The sequence below is a fragment of the Trachurus japonicus genome, chromosome 12 (assembly GCF_045865225.1).
Source record: "Trachurus japonicus isolate A0001 chromosome 12, Traja_1.0".
NCBI lineage: Eukaryota > Metazoa > Chordata > Actinopteri > Carangiformes > Carangidae > Trachurus > Trachurus japonicus.
In genome coordinates, this window is record NC_140918.1 from 28,158,958 (window position 1) to 28,184,688 (window position 25,731).

A 25,731-nucleotide genomic window follows, 5' to 3' on the forward strand; every position below is an offset into this window, starting at 1 on the left:
GAATATTAGTGGTGTTTACAACATAATGGTTTACAGTGTTACTGACCTTGTTGTCCTTGCTGCAGTTGTTGTTCAGTTGAATTCTGTATTTTAATGCTACAACTGTCTTGTGTTGGAACTAGTTCATAACAGTTTGGCTGGCTACTACGGTAGCTGACTGCTTTGTACAGCACATGAATGGCCATAGTATGTGTGTGTTTTCAGATGAAATGTTACAGACAGATTAAAATAGATAACGACATGGAGTTTAAAGGGGACATATAAGGAAATATCACTTTTTGAAGACTCTTTACTTTCCTTCCGACCAAATGTGAGAATTAAAAAACAAAAAATCGAATTTTCAGGCTCCCTAGGTTGAAATCCATGTGGTTTTACGAACTGTTCCCTGATGTCATTAGTTTATGAATTTGCATAGCACCACCCATACCTAATTTGCATTTAAAGGGACAGGCACTAATTTGCAGGTTCCCTAGGTTGAAATCCATGTGGTTTTACGAGCTGTTCCCTCAGATTTCTTCCAGTGATGTAACTAGTTTTCGACTTTGCATAACCCCACCCCTACCTGGTACCAGTAGAAGGGGCAGGGCAAGCAGTGGTTAATTTGCATTTAAAGGGACAGGCACTGAAACCAGCCGTTCTGAACAGGGCTGTTTAGAGAGGATGAAAAGAGCTGTGATGTTTGATCCTTGAGGTATTTTGACCAAAGCATGTCACAGACATGTCTTTAAGACACCTGGGAACTATTTTAATTAGTGGAAAAAGGGCATAGTATGTCTCCTTTAAAGGTCAAATGGACATTTAAAGTGAAAACATAGCGGTGTGGAGGCTGCCTGTGGTTTTGTATTGTGAATATTTTGACTGTAATGTGAGTTGTTGTTCGTAGAACTTGGACTAGATTTTCAGTATTTGTTAAAACTTGAACAGCACCGTGTCATTCTCAAGTTACCAGGCAAACATACCAAAAGGATTAATCCTGTACTGACAGACAAAACACATCTGATCCAGATTGAAAGGTGGCTGCTAGGGCAACAAGTGCCCCCTGTCAGCTTAACGTGTTATGTGTGACATACTGCTGTAAACCAAGTGTCCCATCCGTCATAATAAAATGTTTGGATGGTGTCTAAAATATATACAGTATATTTGTTGCATCTTCTGTGTTGATACCTCCATCACGCCCCCACACACACACACCCCCCGTCCTCCCTGCATGACTCAACCGACGACTGAGAGGAGCGATCAGGTGTCCACTATCTCAGACATCTCACCATTGTTTGGGAAAACCTCCCACCACTCGGGTCATTATTCTTTTACTGCGCTGAAACTCTCCCAGAGTTGGATTCCCTGCTGCCCACTGAGGCCTGTTGATGGAGCTGAAACGGCCCGGACTCGCACTGCAGAGATTTTTGTTTTCAAATTGTGTCGAATTACAATTTTGACTCCGGCATTAGTGTGAAAGAGGTGAGGAGTGAGGCGCCTGCGGACACTGAGGAGCTTTGTTGAACGGGAACATATCAGCATCTGTGAATGGACCTGGAGTGAGAGGTGGTTTTATCAGTGTTGGTCTTGGGGTGGCAGGGGGTGTGTGTGAGGTCCAGGAGGCAGGCATGAGTCCATTTTTGCTTTAGCAGTATTTATCTATATATAATGAGGAGTTAATACACCACCAGGGGAGTTCCAACAGCCTCATTTTGTTGACTTGCTGATATGGTAATTTTTGGGTCCATAGCTAAAATCCTCCCGTCTGGCCAGGCGCCACCAGTTATTAACAGTGATGTAGTGTAGTGATGGGTGAATTATTTTGGAAATAGACCAGAGGCTCCATGTCCTTCCTGTGTCCTCCTTCCTTCCTTCCTGCTGAGCTTGATCTGCAGCTTCTCTTCCGCTGATTTTTAGCAGCTTATAGGACACCTCTGAAGCATAGGAACATGGCACAGAGAGGGGTGAAGAGGATGGACAGGGACAGAGCTCAATGGTCAGAATGAATACGACTTTGCTCATATCTCTAAAAGTATAAAATAGGAAATGAAAAGTAGAACATATGTGGAAATCAATGATGTTATTATAGATCAAATGTATGGGAAGGTAACACATTATAAGTACAAACTATTGAGCATTAGTTGAACAGATAGTTCAACATTTTGGCAAATTGGCCCATTGCCATAATCCCTATAGTCTTAGGAGTTGGTTTGTTATCTATAATTGTCAGTGCAAGCTGTTTTCAGAACAGCGGAGCAGAGCCGCGAGCTGCTCAGAGCTACACTACGGAGGCTAATGGGATTTCTTGGTTTTCTTCATCAAACTCATCAAATAAACAATCCAACAACTCCAAAACACTCTGGTGGACCAGTTGTGACCTGCACATTCACCACATTATGAGATAATAATGGAACGTTACGAGACAGAGTTGTTTTCAAGGTAAATGCAGAGACTGCTTGCTGAAAAACTGCCCCCGACAGGAACACGCATCAGCAGTTTTGCGTGAATTTGCCTCTAAAACAACTCTGTGAATGTGCAGGTCACAACTTGTCCACCAGAGCGTTTTGGAGTTGTTGGATTGTGTATTTGATGAGTTTGACGAGGGATGCCAAATTTACAAAAATGTTGAACTATCCCTTTAAGCATGAATAAATACTGAATTCTTCATTTACAACACATGAATACTTTTAAGTATGTAGTTAGATAAATACAGTTAGTGCTTATGTGTTTATAAAACTACATACCACTGAATATTCACGTGTTATAAATAATGAATTCAGTATTTACAGTTTAACTAATGCTTAATAGTGTGTACTTATTATAAAGTGTTACCGTATGAGAAACAACAACTAACTGTGTGAACACTTATGAATGTTGATGGATTGTCAAAGCGTTCCACTGGGCTCCTCTGTGCTGCTCTCCACCTCGGCTCCAGTGAGTGAAACCAGTAGACCAGCACAGCTCTGTAACCTCTACAATGAAGAGGTGCAGCTGACCCAGACTCTGGAGCTTAATCACACACACTTGTCTGTGATTTAGACAAAAATAGACAGAGACACAAGTGGTCACCTGGAACTTCCTGCACTTCCTGTTTCAGCGTAGAGAGGATCCATAAAAGCAGACAGCTGGCAGGCTGAGCAGGAAGCAGGAAGTGAATCTGCCTCCACAGTGATGAACAGTGACATGGATTTACAGGAGGCGGGACACAGTGACATGTTTGAAGTAGAACAGAGGTGTTCAACTCCAATCCAAAGAGTCCAGTTGTTGAGCCAAACCTGATTTCTCTGATCTCTCCCTGTTGTGTGTGTGTTTCTCGTCCACTGACTTGAATCCATCACGTGAGCAGCTCTCTAAACGCTGTGTCACTAACAGTAGGCCTGTATGACCTGAGAAAAACTGGGGAATACATCTTTTCTCCCTTGCTGCAGCCTGTCCGACTCTTTTCTCCTGCTCATTGGTTCATCCGTCAAAGCTCCTCACTCACTCAAAGTTGCCAAATGTCTAGAGGAGACGTAATGATTGACAGTCAAAACGGACCAGAGTAATAACCAAGTACTGAAACTTTCTTGTTTGTTTGTAGTTTTTTTTCAGCGGGAACGAGCTGTGAACACGGTGATGTCATCACTTTAAGTTGCTGTGGTGAACTTGTTGGCCGTTACCGAGCAGTGTTCCTTCAGACTGGTGTTAACTTGATTTATGAGGCTGTTTTCCTGGTTATTGGTGTGTACACTGTGTCTCACTTCACTGTTAATGTAATAATCTTTTTCATTTTGTGTGGTGTGTGCATAATATCTATCTTTTTTTCCCCTCATTTCCTCTGCACTGATTTTACCAGACCTCTGTTATATTAGGAAACAGTGTGACAAAGTTATTACTCTGGACACTTCATGCAGGACACCGAGTCCAAAAAGTAACACCATCACTCTCAGATCTCAACCAAAACATGTTGAAATGAGCGTTGGCTGACATTCCTGTAGCGTTTCTGCTCCTCTGACTTGTTAATTCCGAACTTTCCGTCCCACATGCTTTGTGTGTGCGACTGTGCGTGTGTTTACAGAAGTGGGCCACTGAGAAACAACCTAATATTTGCACTTGAATGAGAAGTTTGGGGGTCTGTGGGTACATCCTGCCATGTGCCTCGCATGTGTACACGCAGACGAAACATATGGCAGCCTGTAAACACGTTTATAAAAAGGACGTCATCTACTCTTTTTCCATGATGCCAACCCAACGCCGTCTTTACAGGAAGTTGATTATTCCGCACGGGCGAGCAGAGCGAAGTCGCTTTGACCTCCAAACATCTCCGAGCCGTTTCAAAGCGTTTCCTTCTGCGCTGCGCGGACATGTGGCACGTTAACTGATCCACACGGACACAGGCGCTCATTGTCACCGTGTCCTCGGGTCAAGGTGAATAATTAAGAACTGCGAGCCTTGACTTTCCTCTGAGCAGGTTATTAAGGGGAATGAGAGACAACACTCATTTCCTCTGTAGAGATAATGAACAGTGTATTAGTTATTACCACTTTGATAAAAATCAGGAAACTGCATCATCTGAAATGTTCTGATAATAGTGCCTGAGCTTTAGCACACAGACAACATGACTGACTGTAGTGTAGAAATTATTTTTGTATTGTGTTTTGTATTATCACACTGGAAGAGGGAATGGTGTAAATTATAAATCTGCTAGTTGTAAAATAGGTGAGAAGTGTACGCAATACGCATCAAAAGCTTAGAGCTTCAGCCTTACCTTTTTGGTTAAATGTAAGATACACTATGTTGCATTGTTCTTTTTGTCAAAACACCTTTTCTATGACAAACTGTAGAATCAAAAAAAACAAAACAAAAACAAAGGTTCTCAACTGTTGTACAAAAGCTTTGCTTCTAGTAGTAATAATAGTAGTAATTTGCACATATAGTGAAAATCAACAATCAGTCAAACATCATTATTAATCTTCCTTCCAGACTATATAATCAAACTTATGAGTCCATAATTATGGCATATGCTGAAAAGGAGTAGTCTGAAGCTACTGGGCTTGAACCTGCCTAACCTTTAATCCTACTTGTGTATTAAGCCTCAACTATTTATGTTTCAATGGTGCCAAAAAAAAACAAGAAAGGTGCCAAACTGCTTATCAAGGTCAAAGGCATATTCAGTACATTACTGTCCAGGTGTAGCAGGAATCCCCTACTGTAACTCAACAGATGCAGATGAAGTTGTACAGCATCATCCCAACATGTCATTCAACCCTGTTTGTATCTTTCAAGTAAACATAACACTGTTTTAATTGACTTTTGAATTGTGTGATGTTTTTGCTTTGTTTGATATCTAACAGCAGCCCATTTTTTCTATAAAGAGGTCGTAGATTAGTTTTGTATGAATTTCCCCTGAATGTCCTATGATTTCCGCGGACGGAATTGCAGAATTGGCCAATTAAAACGGAATCTATTTTTATGGGGGAAAATCGCGGAATTTGACATAATTTGACTGAAATGCTGTGTTTGTGTGGAAGAGGAACATATGTCTGGGGAAAATTGCAGAGAGGGAAGCAAATCTGGGTGGCAACCCATTTGTTACCTCAATAAATTTTAAGTCATCTCTATTTAATTCGTGTACATTTTAGTCGTTAACATGAAAAACACTGTTTTTGGTAGTAAAATAAGAGTTAAACGTAAAAAAAAAAAATGAGTTCCCACAGTATCAAGTATGGTAATATGAGCAATAAAACAGTCTGAAATACACAAAATGATATTTCCTGTTCAAAGGTAAAGACTACATCTTTGTGCTAGACAGAGTGTGACACACATAAACACAGTATCTATATTTATGTGTCATGAAACCCACTCAGTTGTCTGCCGAGCCGTCTGCAGTCTACCAACCCTCAACACTCTGCTGCTCCTCCAGTATCAGTCACACCCTGCCGTGGCAATGAGCGCTTGCTCCGCTCTGTGCTGGTGGGGGGGGGTTGGGTTGGTATCATGTGAGAAGGGGATGTCAACATTCACCCCTCATACCATGATTGAGCCCCCCTCCCCCCCTAAGAGAAAATAGTGCGTGTGCTTTGTGAAATGCCGAGCTCAGCAGTGCTGGGAACGGATGGCCGGTGTGTCGTGCAGCTGCGTGAGTGAGTGAGTGAGTGAGTGAGGGCTGAAGGCGACAGGAAATGTGGTTGTGAAGGTCGTCAGTTGCGTCTCTATACGGGCGGGGGGGGGGGGGCTTTTCTCACGTTTCATCTGGATTTCATATAAATGTGAATGAAAACCAGTGAAAAGAATCCAGACTGGAATTTAAACATCCGTCCTCCTGAGGGTTTTTACCTCCAGTGTTGATCTATACCACATATTTGTGGATTTAAGAACCAAAGATCATCTTGTTGTAGTTTGACGTTTCCTCTCAGGCTTCTCTCTGGCTCAACGACCTGTTGGTACTGGAGCTCCAATCAGAGTAGGCCTGTCCTAATTATTACATAATCGCCTGAGCGTGAGCATTTGAGCTGACCACAATCATTCTGCACAGTCGTTCACATGGTTTCCACTCATCTATAGAAAAACAGCTGGATGAAACTAACAGAAATGTCATATTTCATCACTGTTTCCTCCGTTTGAGGTTTGACTGGTCCTCTTTTAATGACATCATCATATTGAGTCCTGTTCTTCTACTATGGTTTAATGACACATGAGTGGAGCCACAAACGGTTTTATCTCACAGGGCTTTTATTTCTAATATTCAACGACCACATTTGAATGATCATCTATTGACATTAGCATCAAAGCCTGAAGGCAAACAGAAATGCAATGCGATGTTTAATGCCAAGGTGACACTCAGTAGAAATGATGGGCTGGCATCTACAGTATGTGACCCCGTGGCTCCCATCATGAGGAGTTGGGTGTCAGGGAGAGGTCAAAGGTGACATTGCGTAGGTCATGTATACAGGCTAAACACACTCTTCATTATTGTCCAGAACAGGAGGTGTGCAAATCTTAGTCACAGTTTGAGAGCTTAGGCAAAAGAAACGTTAGATGAATGTTCATAACTTTACAGCTGCAGCTTCTGTTTCTCCACTGTTAAAACCTTTCCACATGGACGTGATGGAAACATGGCATACTGCAACAGCCTCATCATGTCTCCACACAGATGTGGTGTTTTTGTTGCAAATTTCCGTAAGGTCGCATTCGCCTTTTGTCAGCTGAGGTAGGAAATTAGTCGAATAAAACTTTTGTCCTGATATTAAAGGGGACACATTATGGAGATATCAGAATTTTTTTTTTTTTTTTTAAATCTGTAATTTTCAGGCTCCCTAGGTTGAAATCCATGTGGTTTTATGAGCCGTTCCCTCAGTCTGCCAGTGATGTAACTAGTTTTCAAAATGCATAACCCCACCCCTACCTGGAACCGGTAGAAGGGGCGGGGCAAGCAGAAGTTTATTTGCATTTAAAGGGACAGGCACTAAACCAGCCGTTCTGAACAGGGCTGTTTAGAGAGGATGAAAAGAGCTGTGATGTTTGATCCTTGGGGCATTTTGACCAAAGCATGTCACAGACATGTCTTTAAGATACCTGGGAACTATTTTAATTTGTGGGAAAAACAGCATAATATGTCTTCTTTAAAGAGGAACTAAACCCCTAAACCACTTTTTTCTGCTGAAAACAAATGTATTTGGGTATAAGGTAGTGTTGTCAGTTGATTCTGGTCCAACTTTTGACATTTTAGTCAAAATATTTCAATTTGGTGTATTTTGTAGTAAAAATGTAGAGTGACTGCCCTCTATGGGTTGAAACACGGCTATTACAATCAAATTTTTCTATTGGCTGAGATGGAGGCAGATGACGTTTTGGAGGCAGCTTTCGTCACCGGCCACCAGCTCCCCGACCAATCAGCACCGGCTGCTGCCTGCGGCTAACGGTTGCTAGGCGCTCTAGCTGCTCTGCTGCGGCTAACGGCTGCTAACAGCTGCCTGAATGGGAATCGTTAGTGCGGCCGGCGCTAACGAGCCGTTAACGAGCCGTTAACGAGCCGTTAACGAGCTAACGAGCCGGCGGATCGGCTGTAGATGCTGTGTCACGGCTCTGGCGTCCTCTCCTAGTAGTGTCCACGCTACTAGTGCTGTTAGAGTAGCTCGTTAGTAGCTCGTTAGTGCTAGCAGAAGTGTCGATGTGTATTACTTTTTTTTCTCTTTTGTGTGATTTCGCGGGTGTGAATGGGGCGCAGGGGGGAGGGGGGATCGGAGAGTGCTCAGGAGTCCCGCCCATAATCAAGGCATTTTTTGAATTTCAAGCTTAGAGCACGTCATCCAAAACTGAGGGGTTTAGTTCCCCTTTAAGTTTTTTTTTTTTTCCTGCATTTCTACATAAACACTGTTCATAAAAAACAGGGAGCTGGAGTCCCACCTCTGACAAGACACCATTAGACACAGACACAAGCTAACTAGTGTCTATCAGGTTCATCAGGCTGTCAGTGACATCTGTATTCACCATTAGTGGCTCACACTATACTGGGCTGAACTGGACACTAGCAGACTCAGTGCAGTATCACTCAAATTTTCATGTTTTCAACAAAGCAGCGCCAATAATTAGGATGTAGCTATTCAGACTTGTCTCGCTTGGAGCAGTTGTTCAGAAACAAACAGCCACACACACTGCTGATGTTCCATGCTTGTTGTTTTTCCCGGGTGAACTCCTCCTCCTTCCGGGGTAAGATTTCTGACCAATGAGAGAACAGCTGGCATTTGTTTACAACTTTGGACCGCTTGGGACTGTTACCATGTGAACACAAACTACCCAAAAGAAAAATGCTACAATTGTATCATTTCAGCCCCTGAATCTGAATGAAAGTCTGAATGCACCCTTACTTTCTATCATAATGAGCCTCTTTGTCATCAAATTAAAAAGTAATGACAAACGTGACAAGGTCAGAGAGTTTGACTTCGCTCGGCTGGCAGATTAAAGCTTGATGAGGACAGTAAAGAGCAGTGTCCGCCCGTCCGTCACTGCCACCACCGAGGGCTCCTTGGCAAGGCTCTCGGCTCCCGGTGAAAGTACCAAATCTAAAAAGGATTTAGTTGATTTAAATCAACCTGAAGTCCTTCAGACGGAGCCAGTGTCGGTAAAACTCCTGGAGCAGATAAAACTCTGGATGTTCAGTCCGCTTGAGGAATAATCCTGCTCTTATTTGTGTCCTCCACCCTGTCTCAGTTACATCACAAAGAGGTTTGTATTCACCAAGTTAAAGTTGGGCTCTGGGACACAGATATGTGAGCGGCTGCTGCTGATGGCTCACCTAGCTGTAAGGTGATGGGTGGGGGGGGGCAAAAACTGTGTGTACTCTCAGTTTAATTACTGTACATGTAACCGCAGTACAAATGGTCTCAGGAGGGGGGGCGGAGTCGGTTCTATTTCTGACATCAGGCTCCCTGTGACGCACTTGAGACGTGGGGCTGGAGAAGGAAGCCAGCTCCTCTGCAGACAGAAAGAATAAACTCTGGCACAAAGAGTTTTACAAGCTGTCTGCAAACAGTGTGTGTGTGTGTGTGTGCGTGTGTGTTACAACAGCTGTAAGGCCATCAGACACCGAGACAAAAGGACTCCCTCTCCTGTCAAAGGCCACACCAGAAGCCCAGGGCGTCCTTCGCTTCCTGTTTCTGTGCACAGTTCTGTGTGGCAAACAAAGAGAAGGGGGAGCAGGGCAGAAACATGGGGAGCAGGACGGGGGGGAGAAAAAAAAAAAAAAAAAAACCTCCTAACACCCAAACAGAGGTTTCATTGTGTGAGCTAATCTCACAGCATCTCCTGCAAAGAGCAGCAAACTCTGCAGTAGTTGTAGCTCAGGAAACATACACCCACTAGACCTGCTATTAAACCTGACTTTGAAGCAGCTGGAACAACCTGAACTGACTCACTGTTGAATTATAATACACCGCTGTAGTGGAAAAACTCACCTCAAACCAAAAACTGATTTGAGGACTGTGTTTGGTTTCACCCAGAGGAGCACGGCTACCTTTGTTTTCACAGCTTATCTCAGAATCCGGCTCCTACTGGGCTATGGGGAATATCTTGTTTTGTTTTGTTTTTTTATTTTCAAAAAAGGCCAGTTTTCAAGATATTAAAAGTTGTAACGTTTAATGTAAACAAGAAGATTTTAAACTCAGAGTATCTGATGGGAGGGTAGATAACTGGAAATATCAAGACCCACATCTACGTTCTCCCACAAACTTCATCCTCCTCATGTTTATTCTGATAATACTTTGCCAACGCTGCTTTCATGAACTGACCCGTACAAAACACCGCCTCATGTTCTCATGTTCAGTCCTGGGTTCTGTGCTGTCCAGCAGTCATGTTTAGCCTACATGTGCATTTTTTTCTACAATCTGATTAAAATCATTCTGATCGGAAATTCCAACTTCACTGTTTACATGGACGCAAAATAAAGTGATCCAATTAAATGTGTGTAGATGCGTAGTGAAGTTTTGACAGTCAAATTTGTTGAAAAAACAGTAAAAGAAGCTTTTCCTTGGCTCGCCCCTCTCCCCGTGCTGAGCTTCTCTCTTTTATGTGCCTGTCGCCTCCTCTGATCAGAATGGATCTCGTGCTGCAAACGTTACTTTTGTTTCTGGTTTTCTCTTTAATTAAGCTGCAGGCCTGCAGCCACAGCGGTTTATACTTCTCCTGCGATCGGTGCAAGGGGGTCGGCTATAGCACGACCCTCACATAACCCACCCATCTTGATTGGAAAGAAATTTCTTTCCAAACGAAATTTGCAATTTCCAATTAAAGTTTTCCAATCAACATGTTTCCATGACGCAGTTGTTTTTAGATTGGCGGGACAGAGCCGTGAGCTGCTCAGCTAATGCAGTGGAGGCTCATGGTATTTCCACAATTCCCTCATCAAACTAAATACACAACTCCAAAACGCTTATATGGACAAGTTGGGTGAATTTGCCAAAATGTTGAACTATCACTTTAACACAGAGACTTGTTCCCACTCCTGGAGTTGTGTTGTCATCTGTGGCAGACATAAGGAAACGATGCCTCTCCTCCTGATTGATTCTAGTAAATCACGTCTGAAGTGGTGAATGTGACATCAGAGACACAAACGCTCCTGAAATCTCACAGCTTCCTGTTGTGGGAGGGGCTCCACTGATCAACAAAGCCGGAGCAACAGACACCACAACGACAGGGCTTTAACGACAATGTTAACAACATGTCATCGCTAACTGCATCCCTACAGACGACACCCATGCTGTAACGGCTCAAACAAGGTTGAGTCTGGACTGAACAGATCCCAGTACAGCCTACAGGTGTCAGGTCGTTTGTGCTCTTGGATTCATAACCTGTGTAGAATACATTTAGATTAGCTAAAAACAATGAAGGTAGTAATGGCTGCTTTTTGCCATTTACATGCATCAAATAAAGGTGGCAAATAAACCTTTAGAAGATAAACAGCCTAAATCCAGGGACAGACACACACACACACAACGCAGGCAGTGTGTTCGCAGTGTCATTCATACTTGTGCTAAACTTGGTGGAGTCCAAATACTTTAAATGGTGGGTCAAATTCCAGCTGGGCCCCACGACAGTGCCACCTCAGTTCTGCAGCAGCTTATGAAGAGAGCGAAGGTGTGAAGAAGAAAAAAAAAAGAAAAGTCATATAGCTACGATTTTGACAGATGTTGGGATACAGCTTCAAAACAGACAGGGAGAGGAAGACAGCAGAATATTGAAACAACTGAATTTCAATTCTGCTCACTGGTTGAGCTGCTAAGACCTGTCTACAGGGCTGCCAATGGATTATTTTTATCATCATGAATAAACTGACTGAAAAAGATTGAAATTTGAAAAAGAATGTCATTCAGACATCACATTCACATAACCACACATGATTGTCAATGCACAGAGGAATAAGAAGCAGGCTGCAGCCTCTGCTGTCTGACACACAGCAGAGGAGGCTGTGGAGATCAGGGAGGGGGAAACAACAACTACACACAGCAGCTCAGTGAGCATCAGCACAACCTCTGCAAGTTCAAAATGAATTGGCGTCCTTTATAACACACACTTAGCATGCTAACGTTAAGATAATAGGGAACTGTTATGAACAAGCTAAGAGAAGAACTTAGCAGACATAGCTTCATTTGTGTGAGAGCAGTGTGTCACCAAGACAGAGGTGATGCTTAATCTGGGTTCTACATTTATTAAAATTATACACATCACAAGTCATATCATCAATATTGAGTGTGATCACACATTTTCCTCACAGGCTTGATGCCCTGCTCTTAGATTCATTACCGTGGTGACAGCTATTTGACTCATCATGGTCGTGTTTTTTTTATGAGAAGGTGGGATGGGCCAGGCATCGGCTTTTATTTATCTACAAAGCTTTAATTTTGAAAAATGCCATCATATAGATGGAATAATTAAATGGATACGCGAGTTGTTTTCGAGGCAAATGCAGAGACTGCTTGCCAAAAAACGGGTTTGGTGAGGGAAACCAAGAAATCCCATTAGCCTCCGTAGCGTAGCTAGAGACACCTGTTTCTCTGGGTCAGTAAAACTATGATAAACTCCTCTGTCTCTGAATGTAACTGTCTTTTGTGCTCTTTCCTTAATTTATACTATAGGCCTAGTGTTGTTGTCTAATTTGTATATTGTGTTGGAATCCATCTTGTACTCTCAACATCACTGAAAAAGAGGGCTTCATCTTGAGAATCATTGATGATTCTCAAGATGAAATTTTAAAAAATGTACATATATATTAGGGATGGGCATTTGAAGAAATCTTTTTGATCGATCATCGGGAAAATAAACGATCAATTATAGATTAATCATTAATATTCATATTTATATTCATATTCATAATTAAAAACAAAATGCGTGCGGTTATGGTGTGTGCCAGTAATCCAGGACAGTCCCAGTGAAGGAAGAAGGTCAAGTACACGCACGTCTGTGTCTGTGTGCTTCACTTGTTGGGACGGTGCCGGTGCCGGCATCATTTACAGTAAAAAAAAAAGAAAGAAAGAAAAAAGGTCCCTCTCTCTTCAGCCTCGTGTTTGGCTACACTTGTACAAAAAAAAAGTGTTTAAAAACAAGCACTTTCAAAATGTGAAAGTGTGTGTTTTATTGTTATTTCTGTAGCCAACACACGGCGGAGCGGCGCTCTGATCACAGGAGCACCGAAAAGAGAAACTAACTATGCAGGATATTTACCTTAAGTTTAATTTTAACCGTTGTTAAACAGCTTCAGACTAATTGTGATGTTAGATAAATGACTTGTAGCTTGTAACTTACAGAGACAGTGGAGGCTGAAAACCAAACCTGCTGATTAGAGCGGGCGGAGCCGCGGGGTCACAGCTCTCGTCTCTGTTGCACCGAGTCCGCGACACAAGCGCGCTGTCGTATTTAGTGAATTATTTCACTCTTATTAATAATAATAATAATAATAATAATAGGCCTGTATAATAATACTTATATAGAATTTATTGGTCGTTATGAAAAAATAAAACCGGGGTTTATTTCTCACAGCCTCTGCCCTCTACATGATCCCTTAGAATAAATCAATAAAAATTTTTCATGATCGATGAAATTCTTAACGATCAATAATCGATCATCGATTAATCATGCCCATCCCTAATATATATACATATTGAAAATGCAGGCCTTCCTGGTGTCAGTGCATACTACAACATATCTTTGCCTTTATCTACTTTCATTCAATTGCAAGATCTGGCACAAATCCTGGTCCACGTGCAGAGTTGGAGCACATGAACGCAATATTTTTTTTTGGCCGAGATGCCGGTTCCAACCTGAGTCTGAGCTCATCCTGACATCACCTCATTCACTGGGATACTAGCAGGCCTGCTCCAGCTGTGCATGATGTGCCAGACTCAGCGGAGCTGCTACACTGGAGCAACACATCAATATTTCAAGCTTGATGCGTTTCTGCTTGGCCGCTCTGGACTGAATAAATCTGCCCTGTCACCCTTTCCCTCCTGGCCCTGTCGATACGGACCTACAGCCCGCTGCAGTGTGGCCGCCGCCGATGCCTTTTCCAGTGCCAGGGTGTTACCGTGACGCCCAGATGTACCGGTGATGTGACATTCCACCAAAATACACCGGTCGCCTTCCTATGACCTCACCATCGCCGCCTGAAACAAGTGGCATTAAGAAGATGAAAGTGCTCAGCTGTTATCAGGAAGCGTGGAGCCACTCAGCCTCTTTAACAACACTCTGAGTGACTCATTGATTACTGAGAAAAAGTCCATGGGCTACAGTCGATTAGTACAGTGGAAATTCCATTCCACGTTTTTTAACTGGGCGTGCCGTTGGGAGAGAGGGGGAAGCTCGTCACAGTTCGGCCAGATAAAGTGGAAATGCCAGGGTCACTGTGACCTTCAAAGCACCGCAAACCCCCTGGATTTCAAAGCTACTTCCCTGATACCGAGCCAAACAGTGCAGCCTCTATGAATGCCAGCCAGCTAATTAAATCCTGTTGTCACTCGGCTGATAAATATCTGCGAGCTGCAGAAATTTGGTGGTTATGAAACCGCCCCCCCACCCCCAGACTCCTAACGCCGTACTAGACGGCTGCCGTCGAGAGCCGGCGTATTATTCTGAGCGACGGTGGAGAGCTCTGTCGAGTACGCAACCTTGAAAACATGAGACGTGCTTTTCATCGCTTGCTACTCCACGGCTGGATACGGAGCAGTTCATCATCTGCTGCAGAGATTAAGGAACACTGGGGGGGGATTGGTTTTCACCGTTTTTCATTTACATTAAAACTGAGTGCGGGCCATGATCCTGGACAAAGGCATCCTGATAGCGTTGAGGGACAAACCAGACAGAATATGGATTAGGGATGAGTACTGGATTCGGTGCTTTTATTGGTACCGACCGAATTCCCACAGTATTCCGCAGAATTAATCCACTTAAAAATCGTTACAGTACCACATTTTGGTGCCTGAATGCACCTTTGTATCTGTGAGAGAGTGGAAGACGGGACCACAAGGGTAAAATCTTATTTCCTTGGAGAAATGTATTGCCCCTCCTTGCCCAGCTATCCATCTCTTACCAACACATTGACAAATATACACAAATAACTTGTGTCGGGACTCAGGGCTTTTTTTTTTTGGTCGGGTTCGGGCCAAGAATTAAAGCTACTGAGTCAGGCCACATCAGGTCGGGGATTCAACACACATTCTGATGCCCGTTTTAAACAGAGATTCCACCTTTGCTTGTTTAGACTAAACCATAACAATAAATATGGGATATTCCAATTCATCCGAACGATTTACAGGTCATTCGATATTCGTTCAAACCTAATTTTTCTAAAAAAGTGACAGCCCTACCCTTTACCGTACTGCTCTTCATGACTGACTTCACCTGCTGCTGAGAACAGGTTTAGACAGTACAGGTTCAGACGGAAACAACTCACCCACTTCTTATGGCTGTGTTTTACAGCAACATGCATAATACATTGAATGCTGCATCACATCCTGTGTGCTGATGCATTAATCTGTCATAGCACTTCCAGTAATGACAGGAGGCTCAGGGCAATAAATGTCCTCTTAAGGTAGCATGTGAGTCAGCATGTATGGTACCACCAGGTTCTTGGTCTCTTCTCTCCCCCCTGATGTCTCAGTTAGTCTGGGTCCAGCTCTGGTTCTGGTTCTGGATCTGGGAACCTTCGGTGCAGCAGGAATGTCTGTAAATCTCGACACACTCCTGTCTGTGAGCTCTGCAGCAGCCTCTTTCCTCCTTCTGATCTGCATGGTCAGCTGTGACGCCTCCTACAGACAGATGTGTGCCTGTCCACATCAAGTCCAGTCAGCTGAGTTCACCACAGCTGGATCCAGGCAAGGTGGAGAAACATCTCAGAGACGATCCAGAGAGACGGAGGAACCTGAACTTCAAGTGTCATACTTAAGTCAGTGTCATATTTCAGCTTTTACTTCAAATCATTTGCAAAACATGCTACCGTCTTGGAGTTGTTGGATTGTGTATTTGATGAGGGAAACCAAGAAATCCCATCAGCCTCCGTAGCGTAGCTCTGAGCAGCTCGCGGCTCTGTTCCGCCGTTCTAAAAATATCTTGCACGACAATTAAAGGTAACAAACCTACTGCTATGACTATAGGGATTATGGCAATGGGCCAATTTGCCAAAATTTTGAACTATCCCTTTAATGCAGTATTGAGTTATATTGAAGGAAATAAGGATTCAAAGGATTTTTGAGACGGCACTATAACAAAATCTCAATCTCATTATCGGTAGAAAGATATTCTATTGTGTCTCTTCGACCGTCATTTCCATCTGAGTTATTACGGTACATCAATAGAGACTGCTGCATATCCATTTAAATGTAAAGGATGTGGTTTTGCTGATGGCTTTGGGCAAGACATAATTCAAGTCAGGAGATAATCACAGGCGCATCAGTGTCTGCTGCTGGTTACATCCCAGCCATTTCATTCACAAAGTCATATCTCACTCAGGAATGTTAACATGGCATTCCACCTGATGGCCTTCTCTTGAACAGCCTGTTATTTCAGCTCACTAATTCGATAAACTGGAAACAAGGTCAGTGGGATCAGTGCTACCAGCTCAACTACTACACACACACACACACACACACACACACAGCTTCTGATTTATTAATAATACTCTGAACTCCAGACAGGAGGTTTTCCAGGACTTTCACAAAATCTCCTCAACATCCTGACAACAAACACTGATGTCTGGATAGAAAGTAGCAGCATGTTGATACAAAGCAACCATCTTGGACCTTTTATCGCTTCCTTTGTTATGTTTAACCACATTTCTTTGGTTGTCTCTGTGCAGTTTTTTTTCTGTAGGTAGACTAAATACTTGAAGCCCTTAATGGATAAACACTGAAGTCACTTCAGTCCACAAACTGGAACAAAGACGAGTCAAGTACCACTTTAACAACCAGACACCTTTACAAGATGCAATTAGTACGAAAAGACATTTTTATGACTATTTAAGGAACTTTCTCGTTCATTCTCGTTTCTCTCACTCCTGATCTACTGACAAACTGAAGTTTAAATATTTACAATTCATCATAGACTCCCTCTGCAGCTGGAGATCACATGAGGTGAACTAAGGCCAATAAATGGACCTGGAGAGAAACGTCTCAAGCAGGAATAAACTGTGTCACGACTCCATTACACTAGGGAGGAACAGAACATGTATTATTGTATTTACACTAGGGGTGTGACTTTGTACACGTGTAAACGTTTACACGGAATGAAACTGTAAACGTTTAGTAAAAAATCCCTAAACGATACACGCAATTTTTATTTTTTTTATTTTTTTTAACATAACGTAGGCTACATTTTGGGGGGGCTGGGTGAAAAATAGTCCCTCAAACCGTCTTAATTTAGAGAAAACTATGATTTAATAAATGATGCTGTGACGCGCTTCCCTCCTTCAGACAAAATGTGTGAGTGCGATTTTTTCCCCCTTTTTTTCTTGTCTTTTTTTTTGCGAGCGAGTGTGATGGCGCCGACACGAGTTAACCGTAAACACCCATCCGAAATAAACGCCGGGTCAAACATTGCTTTTCTGGTTGCCAAAAAATATTCAAACAAACAAATAACCTTAAACGGATTGAAAGGGGTGTCTCTAGACATTAAAGACGGCTGAGGACTGACGAGACGCTTCTGGGCTGGTTGCTCCTGCCCGGTCTGTCCACTCCTCTCATCCGCACTTCAGCACCTGTCCTGCTGCACCGTGTCTGCTCGGTTCGGCTCGCTCCTCGTTTTAAATGACTTATTACTCTTTTAAAAAGAAGCGTAAACAATTTACTGTTCTGATCACTCATACGCGTGTGTAGGCTATACGTTGTATTATTATTAGTTATACCTCAAAAATAAAGGACGGTGGAGCGAGCCAAGCTGTAGCCCAGGACAGGTGCTGAAGTGTGGGAGAGGAGGGAGAGACTGGGCTCTGCGGGGCTCTTGCAACTTGCGGCGGATCAGAGAGGGTGGAGGACCGCGAAGGTCAGCGAGACCCGGGGGGGCTGAGGGTACGGTGGTCGACTCTGAACGCTCACCGGGCGGATCTCTCCAGTTACGGTGCGGTACGTGTCGGGGGGCGGGAGTTGTGTGTGTCCGGTGTGTCCACGCTGTGTTGGTTTATGTAGCTTGAGGACAAATGAACCACATGTATATTGTCATGCATTGCTGACCTGGGCATCATTTCTCAATAAATTAGAAAAACCTTTCCTATCGTTCCCCTTTTCCGTGCATGGTTGAAGGAGACTGGCTCGCATCCACGCTCCCACTCCCTCCTGCACTGAAATGTCACCTTAAGTCACATAAACCAGTACGGGTGTGTGACACAACCACCGTACATTGTTGTCAGCGCCTCATCACCGCTGGTGTTAAAAGGCTCCGTTCTTTCTGCAGTCAGGTTAAAGCGCGCATCCACCGTGTTGGTAAACAAATAATCCCTCTACATCAACGGAGGCAACCGTGCTGAGCAGCTTGGGTTGGAGGTGGTGTGAGTGCGGGCCAACGGGGGAGAGGGGAGGGGGCATTAGAGCTTCAGCACGGTACAACTGGCCCGTGTGAGTGTGCCCTTATTTGTGGCCGCTGCAGCGCCACACGGGCTTTGCCTTTCAGTAATCAAGCGCTGTTTTCGTCTTTGTTAAAAACAATAACAGCAACAGCTGTCGGCAGCTGAGATCGCTGTGCCGTCACCATAGAAACGCAAGACGCATTATGGCTCATTCGCAAAACACCTTTCAATGGAAACAAATAGCAAATGCACTTTTTCGAAGTTTCAGAAATATCGCTTTTCTGTAATGGAAACGCAGCTAGTGACAGTGGCAGTGCTTCCACCGGCTGCTCAAATCAGACTAAACAAAAATAAGGCTGTAGCAACCTATAGCGGTCCTGAAGCGTGTACACGAAAAAAATTGCACAGTGTACACGTGTACATATTTTAGTACACGTTCACATCCCTAATTTACACAACCTCTAGCAGCTGTATTTGTACACACCTGTGCGCTACATGTACCATAAAGCCATCCTCTTTGTCTGAAGCTCTGGTGTGCCACCACCACTTTTAGCACTGGAATGTTTTCCATGTGGACCCCACCATCATGTGACCACTACAGCAGGAGGGTGGTCTTCAACACAGCACCCAATGGACCACACTACCAGATTGAAACAGGTCTATGCCGATAGCTTCTATTTATTCTTCATGATCTGGTTTTCCATGGTAAATTCACTTCACTTTTACAACCACCAGTTTGTCTTAAGGTGAGACAGCCTAGGTGAAAAGGCAATCACTATGACTATGAAACTTTACCAGTTTGTTATGAACATTAAAACTAAGAAAAAATGGATTGCAAGTTTTCTGAATTTTATGTTTATATATGCAAATTAGGCACCAACATATATATATATTGCATATATATATATACCAAGAACAGAATCACCAACATTGGATGAAAGCTTGGTTTCATTTTGTTGATACATTCCACAAGAAACTTTTTACTGAAGGAATGGTGTTCTGTTATCAGCCCATACATCAGGAAATACAAATAAAATGTACTTTAACCCCTGCTACGAATAATATATCAACAAACACGATTGTCAAAAGGAGCAGGATATAGATAGGAAGAAATGTGGAAAGTTTGGTGAGTGTAGGTACTAGGGAAATGGGTATTTCATATATTGGTTGTAAGAAAAACTTTTTTTTAGTAAACAGCCTGAAAGTTCTGTATTGTGAAATCCCATACATTTCTATTTGAAACTGCTATTTACAAACACAACACCTAATCAAACCATTAGTAATAGACATCCTAAACACATGACTGATAACTGAACAACACAGCATGAAGTTATTCATATGAAATGAACAGAACTACACACATATAGTGTAGAAGACATGTTCAGGAAGCAAAATATCACAAAATCGACCAAAAAAAAAGTGTAATGTAATTTTCAAGGGTGCTGTCTCGCCTTAAACACATTTTCCCTTTCCTTGCCTTTCAACCAGTGGCTGGTAGCTGTGTTATTACTAGCACCAGAGGGTGGTGTTTGCCAAACCGCCATGAGAGATAGATGTTAGTGCATAAAAAAAGAGAGTAACATGCAGTACATAACACTCCTACAGCCATCAAAACATTCTGTGTGGAGCATCATAAATCTGCAGTAACCATGCACTGTTTGGACGTGTTAGGAATTGTTATCACTATCATTAATGGCCTGATTGAGATCAGCACACATACTTCTTTTCATTGTATTACTCACTGAAGTGATAAACAAGCTCCTTCAGTGTGTTTTATGGTGAAGTTTATCATATCTAGTTTTGCATAGGCTTTTTATATCTGACAACATTTCAGTGTGTGTTGTTGCTCATTCAAACAAGAACTGCATAACTAAAGATCAAGATACCATACAAAGAATGCTATTCTTTGAATAAGAGCTTAAAGGGATAGTTCAACATTTTGGCAAATTGGCCCATTGCCATAATACCTATAGTTTTAGGAGTAGGTTTATTACCTTTAATTGTCAGTGCAAGCTATTTTTAGAACGGCAGAGCAGAGCCGCGAGCTTCTCAGAGCTGCGCTACGGACGCTAATGGGATTTCTTGGTTTCCCTCATCAAACTAACGCAACGTTACAAGACAGAGTTGTGGCAAATGCAGAGACTGCATAACGTTCCACTCACACATTAGGACGCATAGAAGCATCACTCACTCCACAACATCAGGGCTTTACACCGTTAACACATGTAATCAGTGCAATGAGGCAGTTCTTGTGTAATGGACTGGAAATGTCAATTCCAGCACAGGACTCCTGCTATAAACTTCACAGACATCCACTAAACCACTCAACATGCTCAGAGGGCGGAAGCAGGAAGGACGAGAATTGAAACTCTGTTGTTATGAGGAGCGTCATATTGGAGGAAATACGCCCCTTATCGGTGTTGATGCTGATCAGATAAAAGGGTTTTAATCAGCTTCATCTTCAGTACAGAGACAGATCACTAACCAAAATGTGAAATACACATTTCAGCTACAATCTTTCTCATTCACAAAGGAATCACAGGGGTTTTACCGTGTTATACAATGCTAATGCTAGAGCCAATACTAAATCCACTATGCCTGTATTAAATACAACCAGATGTGTCCATGCACGGTTTACATGGTTCTTGGAAATTTGATATGTGGAAAATAGTTATTTTTGTACATTAAAAATTCTGATGCCTGTGATGGAGCTGGGCTAGCTGTGCTAAGCTACGCAAAACCATCTTGAGGCTCCCTCTGTACTGAACACAAACAAAACTGATACCAACAACTTCTCATCTTAATCCCAGTATGAAAAGAGCTGAACTGTTTTGCCAACTGTAACTAAGAATGCTATTAAATCCAGGTTCCATTAATAAACCTGACATGAACTCATATGAGAACACAAGATGGCTAAAAGTTTATCAGGTTTCTCCATTACCATCATCAAGATCTGTAAAATATCCTCTTTAACTCTTTAACAACCGAGTTTAATGGAGACATATCAGCTGATTCATTGTAATCTGATTTATTTTAGCTCAAAAATATCATTACAGTTGCATCAAGACTTGTGGAAGCCAAGTTGCCTCTAATTTAGACAAAGCACTTGGGGATATGAAGTTAAAAAAAGGGAGGCCACAGATTACATTCTGCATTTCATGAATGTCTTCTATTCATAGTCTGAATGTTTACAGTATGAGCAGTAGAATAGCTGGGCTCTGATGCATTAGTCAGACTTCTGCTGCCAAAAGTCACTTACTTTGAAGTTTATCAAAATATAACCTTGACAATTAAAAAAAAGGCAGCTCAGGGTCAGATAACCACGCCACGGTTCGCCGCGCTCCGCCACACACGACTCCTTAAAACCCACAGATCAGAGCGCTTGGCGGCGAAAAATCATCTTTCCGGGAACGGTGGCGAGTCACATGTCCCTGCGTTCACTGAAAACAACATCCAAGGAGCAGAAACTAATCAGTCAAGTTCGCCTTGAGGGAACACTTGCATGATGGGACATGATTGAAGCACAAATTTATAGGAGTTTTTAACACTTGTAGTGCGACTATGAAGTGATCTAGACTTTGCCTGGAGGAGCTGTGTGTGTGAATATAAATGTCAGAATCGCTCAGATCAGACGTTAAAACAAATTTCATATCCGCGAACGAGCAGGCTGGTGGTGGTGTTTCTGTCCTGTCTGCTGCTACACACCGTACGCATGCGCCCTCTCTCACCTTAACCACACACAGTTCATTCTGGTAGGCCAGAGCATATGACAGTTGTGTACATGTGAAAGGGAAACTCCAGGGGCCCGGTCATATGAGAAAACCACTTGAGTTAAAGGAAAATTGTGGAAAAACTCATTCCCATTTCACTTTTTCAATGTTAAGACGACTCTTAAAGGGATAGTTCAACATTATGGCAAATTCTCATATTGCCATAATCCCTATAGTCATAGCAGTAGGTTAAGTACCTTTAATTATCAGTGCATGTTGTTTTGAGATCAGCGGGGCAGAGACGCCAGCTGCTCAGCGAACACAATGGAGGTGAATGGTACAGGTCTCCTGTCCCTCATCAAACTCATCAAATACACAATCCAACAACTCCAAAACACCCCTGTGGAGAAGTTGTGACCTGCACATTCACCACCTATGATCATGTATTATTATGTAACATTACGACACATTAAACAAATACTCTGAACTACTTTCTTGAGTAAACGGGAGTAGCTGCACTATAAACATGCGTCTGGAATCTAGTTCCGGCTATGTATAATTTGCCCCGTAATGTTATTTCATAGCATGGTGAATGTGCAGAATAGATCACAACTTGTCCATGAGAGCGTTTTGGAGTTGTTGGATTGTGTATTTGATGAGATGTGTATTTGATTTAAGGGACAGGGGACCTGTACCATTCACCTCTATGTGTTCACTGAGTCTCTGCTCCACAGATCTCAAAGCAACATGCACCGATAATTAAAGGTAATGAACCTACTGCTATGACTATAGAGATTATGGCAATAGGTGAATTTTCCAAAAAAGTTGAACTATCCCTTTAAGTAGCAAATTACACCATATGACCAACAGTGCATGAATATCCAGGCTTATACACTTCAGGTCAGGCGTCACAAGTGGACACTGGGTGCTGCCATGTACAATGTTCTTCAGTGTTTGTGTCAGCAGTTGGTGTTTGCCCCTTTCCTGTGTCAACGCAACAAAGCACGGCAACACAAAGCCAGCTCCACAAAGAACAGGTCTGGCCTGTACAGACCCTATAGGTGGTGACCTCCACCCTGCCCCACACTTGTGAGATGAACCCGAGCCTCATCGGCCAGCATCAGTGGCCGGATCTCACTCACATGGCTGTGGCTGCTTGTGGAGCAGTCCGGTTATTCCTCAATTTTAAAAAAGAAAAGAAAAAAGTACAGGCTGCTGCTGCTGCTGAGCGCCTCCAACTGTCACATATGTTAAAGCATCCTTATATGAATGCATCTGGCCATATGCTATATATAAAGCTGAGTGGAGAAAAAAATGATCTGATTATTCTGACAGACAAATGCGATTTTCAATGAGTCATGAGTTTCAGTGACAAAAATAAAAACGCTGATGTGATCTTTGCTGCGGTCTCTGTATCAAACAAGTCTGTTCTCTTCAGTCTGGGGACCACATACTGCAGAGTGTCTCTGGAGCACCAGCACTATGTTTTATTTATGATATGGTGCAACACTTTCTACCTTCATAAAAAACAACTGCAACTCCAGTGACTTGGATATTGCACAATTTCTATTTGATCTCAGTTAAAAGCTCTGACTTAACAATGACTGTACAAATGAGGGTTAATTACACGTGTGGAAAACATCTGTAAGACCATGAAGTTCTCCCTGCACGCGATACAACGGCCAGTAGTAACAAAAAAAATAGCTCATTGCCAGTGACCAGAGAAGCAGCTGACCAGTAACAACTGTACAAACATCAGTGGACACCTGTAACAAAGCTCAAGTTCTTCTCAACAGAGAATCAGCCTCCTGTCAGCCACAGACACAGCCACAGACCCGGTCTCTGGACTGAAGTGTGTTCATACCGCTGAAACACAACACAAAGCAGCGGTGCTGGGACTCACTGTGACCTAGAAGGAGCGTTTCACTGAGAAGCAGCGAGGAGATCTGACACATGGCCTGGGATGTAAGGATGATGGGAGGGCAGGAGATCAGGCTTTACTGACATTACAGCGTTTAGAGCTGGTGTATATGGTGATACTGTATGAGCGGTGATCGCACCTCTCTCTCTCTGTCAGCGCGTGCGGAGGCTTACCTTGTCCAGCTCGTCGTGCAGCTCCGACAGGGTGGGTCTGATGAGTTTCTCCCCCAGCGGTGCAGCCGTCTGCCGGTAGAAATCGATGTTGGGCACGGCATCGATGGTGTTGTGGCCAAAAGTCCTCAGGTAGTAGGTGTTGGTGTGGGTGTCGTAGTGATAGTGATGCTGGCCGCCGGTGGACGAGTGCAGGCTGGTCTCGCTCATCACCGTGTCCCCGTTCTGCAGCCCCTCCGCCGGCGCCGCCTCCGGAGAGGCCGCGCTGCCGGCTCCGCTCGGGTCCGCGAAGTTCACCACCCGGAACCGGCCTTTGGCTTCCTCTGCGCCGCCGGCCCCCGGATCTGCACCCGGACACTCCTGAGGCGCCTTCTCGCCGGACGGGACCGAGGAGGAGGCGTCGGAGTTCGGGGACTTGTCCTCGGCGGCGCCCGCTGCCTCCGCTACCAGGTCCACCTGGAAGCGGCTCTGGCTGGGCGTCGGACCGGCCGGCCTCTGCCCCGCGTCGGGGGCGAGGAGATCATTTTCTGTCGCAGTGTTGTCTGACGGGGCGGAAGGCGCGGAGGATGGCGCAGACATGGCACAAGAAAAAAACACCAATGAACAGCGATAACCGTGCGGAAAAGCCCCAAGTTGTGACTCGGCGGACTAACTAATTGTGTAACGGCGGGAGACGCCCAGTGGAAACACACAATAATTGGTTTTTCCTGCGTGCCGCGGGACCGACACGCTGCTGCTCCTCCCGGTCAGAAACGGCGCAGAGCAGATGGTTCGCAGAGCGGCGGTAGTGAACGATAGATAGCTCGTTAGCTAACTCGGAACATGAGGCTACAGGCTGGAAACTTTCAGCCACTCTCCTCCGCCTTTTTCTCCTCTTCCTCTGAGGCAGTGTTACTAAAAAGTCCCAGTTACTATCCCTCGCTCGGAGCCCACTGGACTCAATCCCCGTCCAGCTCTCGTCTTACAGTTCGGAGAAGGATGCTGTTGTCGACCTTGCCGCAGCTCCTCCTAGACTCCCAGAGCTTCCCTCGCTGGTATTATACACACTGCAGTCGGCATCACTGAAGGGTGGGCTCCCGCTGCGAGGGACCTCGCGAGATGTCATCGAATCGCGTCTATTCTTTTCCGGAGGATGGAAATGTCGCGAGAAGACATCACAATATTCAAACAAGAGGCGTTACCAATGTAGGACGTCTCTGGCGTTACGTCGTCAGGGCAGGCTCCCGGGGGAGGAAGAGAGGGGGGGGCGAGGAGGGGAGCGAGTGAAACTGCACCAACAGACCGACCGATACACAATATCTTTGTGTAGGCTACTGCCGCGTGTGCGTGTGTGTGTTGGAGTGTATTGTAACCAAGGTGGTCCAAGCCTAAGGCCTCTGTAGTAGGCTATATTATCCACCTTAACTTTCCCACACCTCAAAACCAGAATGTGAT

General features: G+C 43.8%; 1 protein-coding gene across 2 annotated transcripts in view; it reads right to left on the reverse strand.

Moving 5' to 3' along the window:
* Window positions 1-25,375, reverse strand: part of slc12a2 (solute carrier family 12 member 2) — a 92,723-nt gene extending 67,348 nt beyond the window's left edge. For both annotated transcript variants that reach the window (XM_085794135.1, XM_085794136.1), the window contains exon 1: window positions 24,301-25,375. In XM_085794135.1, the coding sequence (XP_085650261.1) occupies window positions 24,301-24,876 (576 nt within the window). In that variant the 5' untranslated portion in view covers window positions 24,877-25,375. The remainder of the gene's footprint in view (window positions 1-24,300) is intronic.
* Window positions 25,376-25,731: the final 356 nt, after the last annotated feature.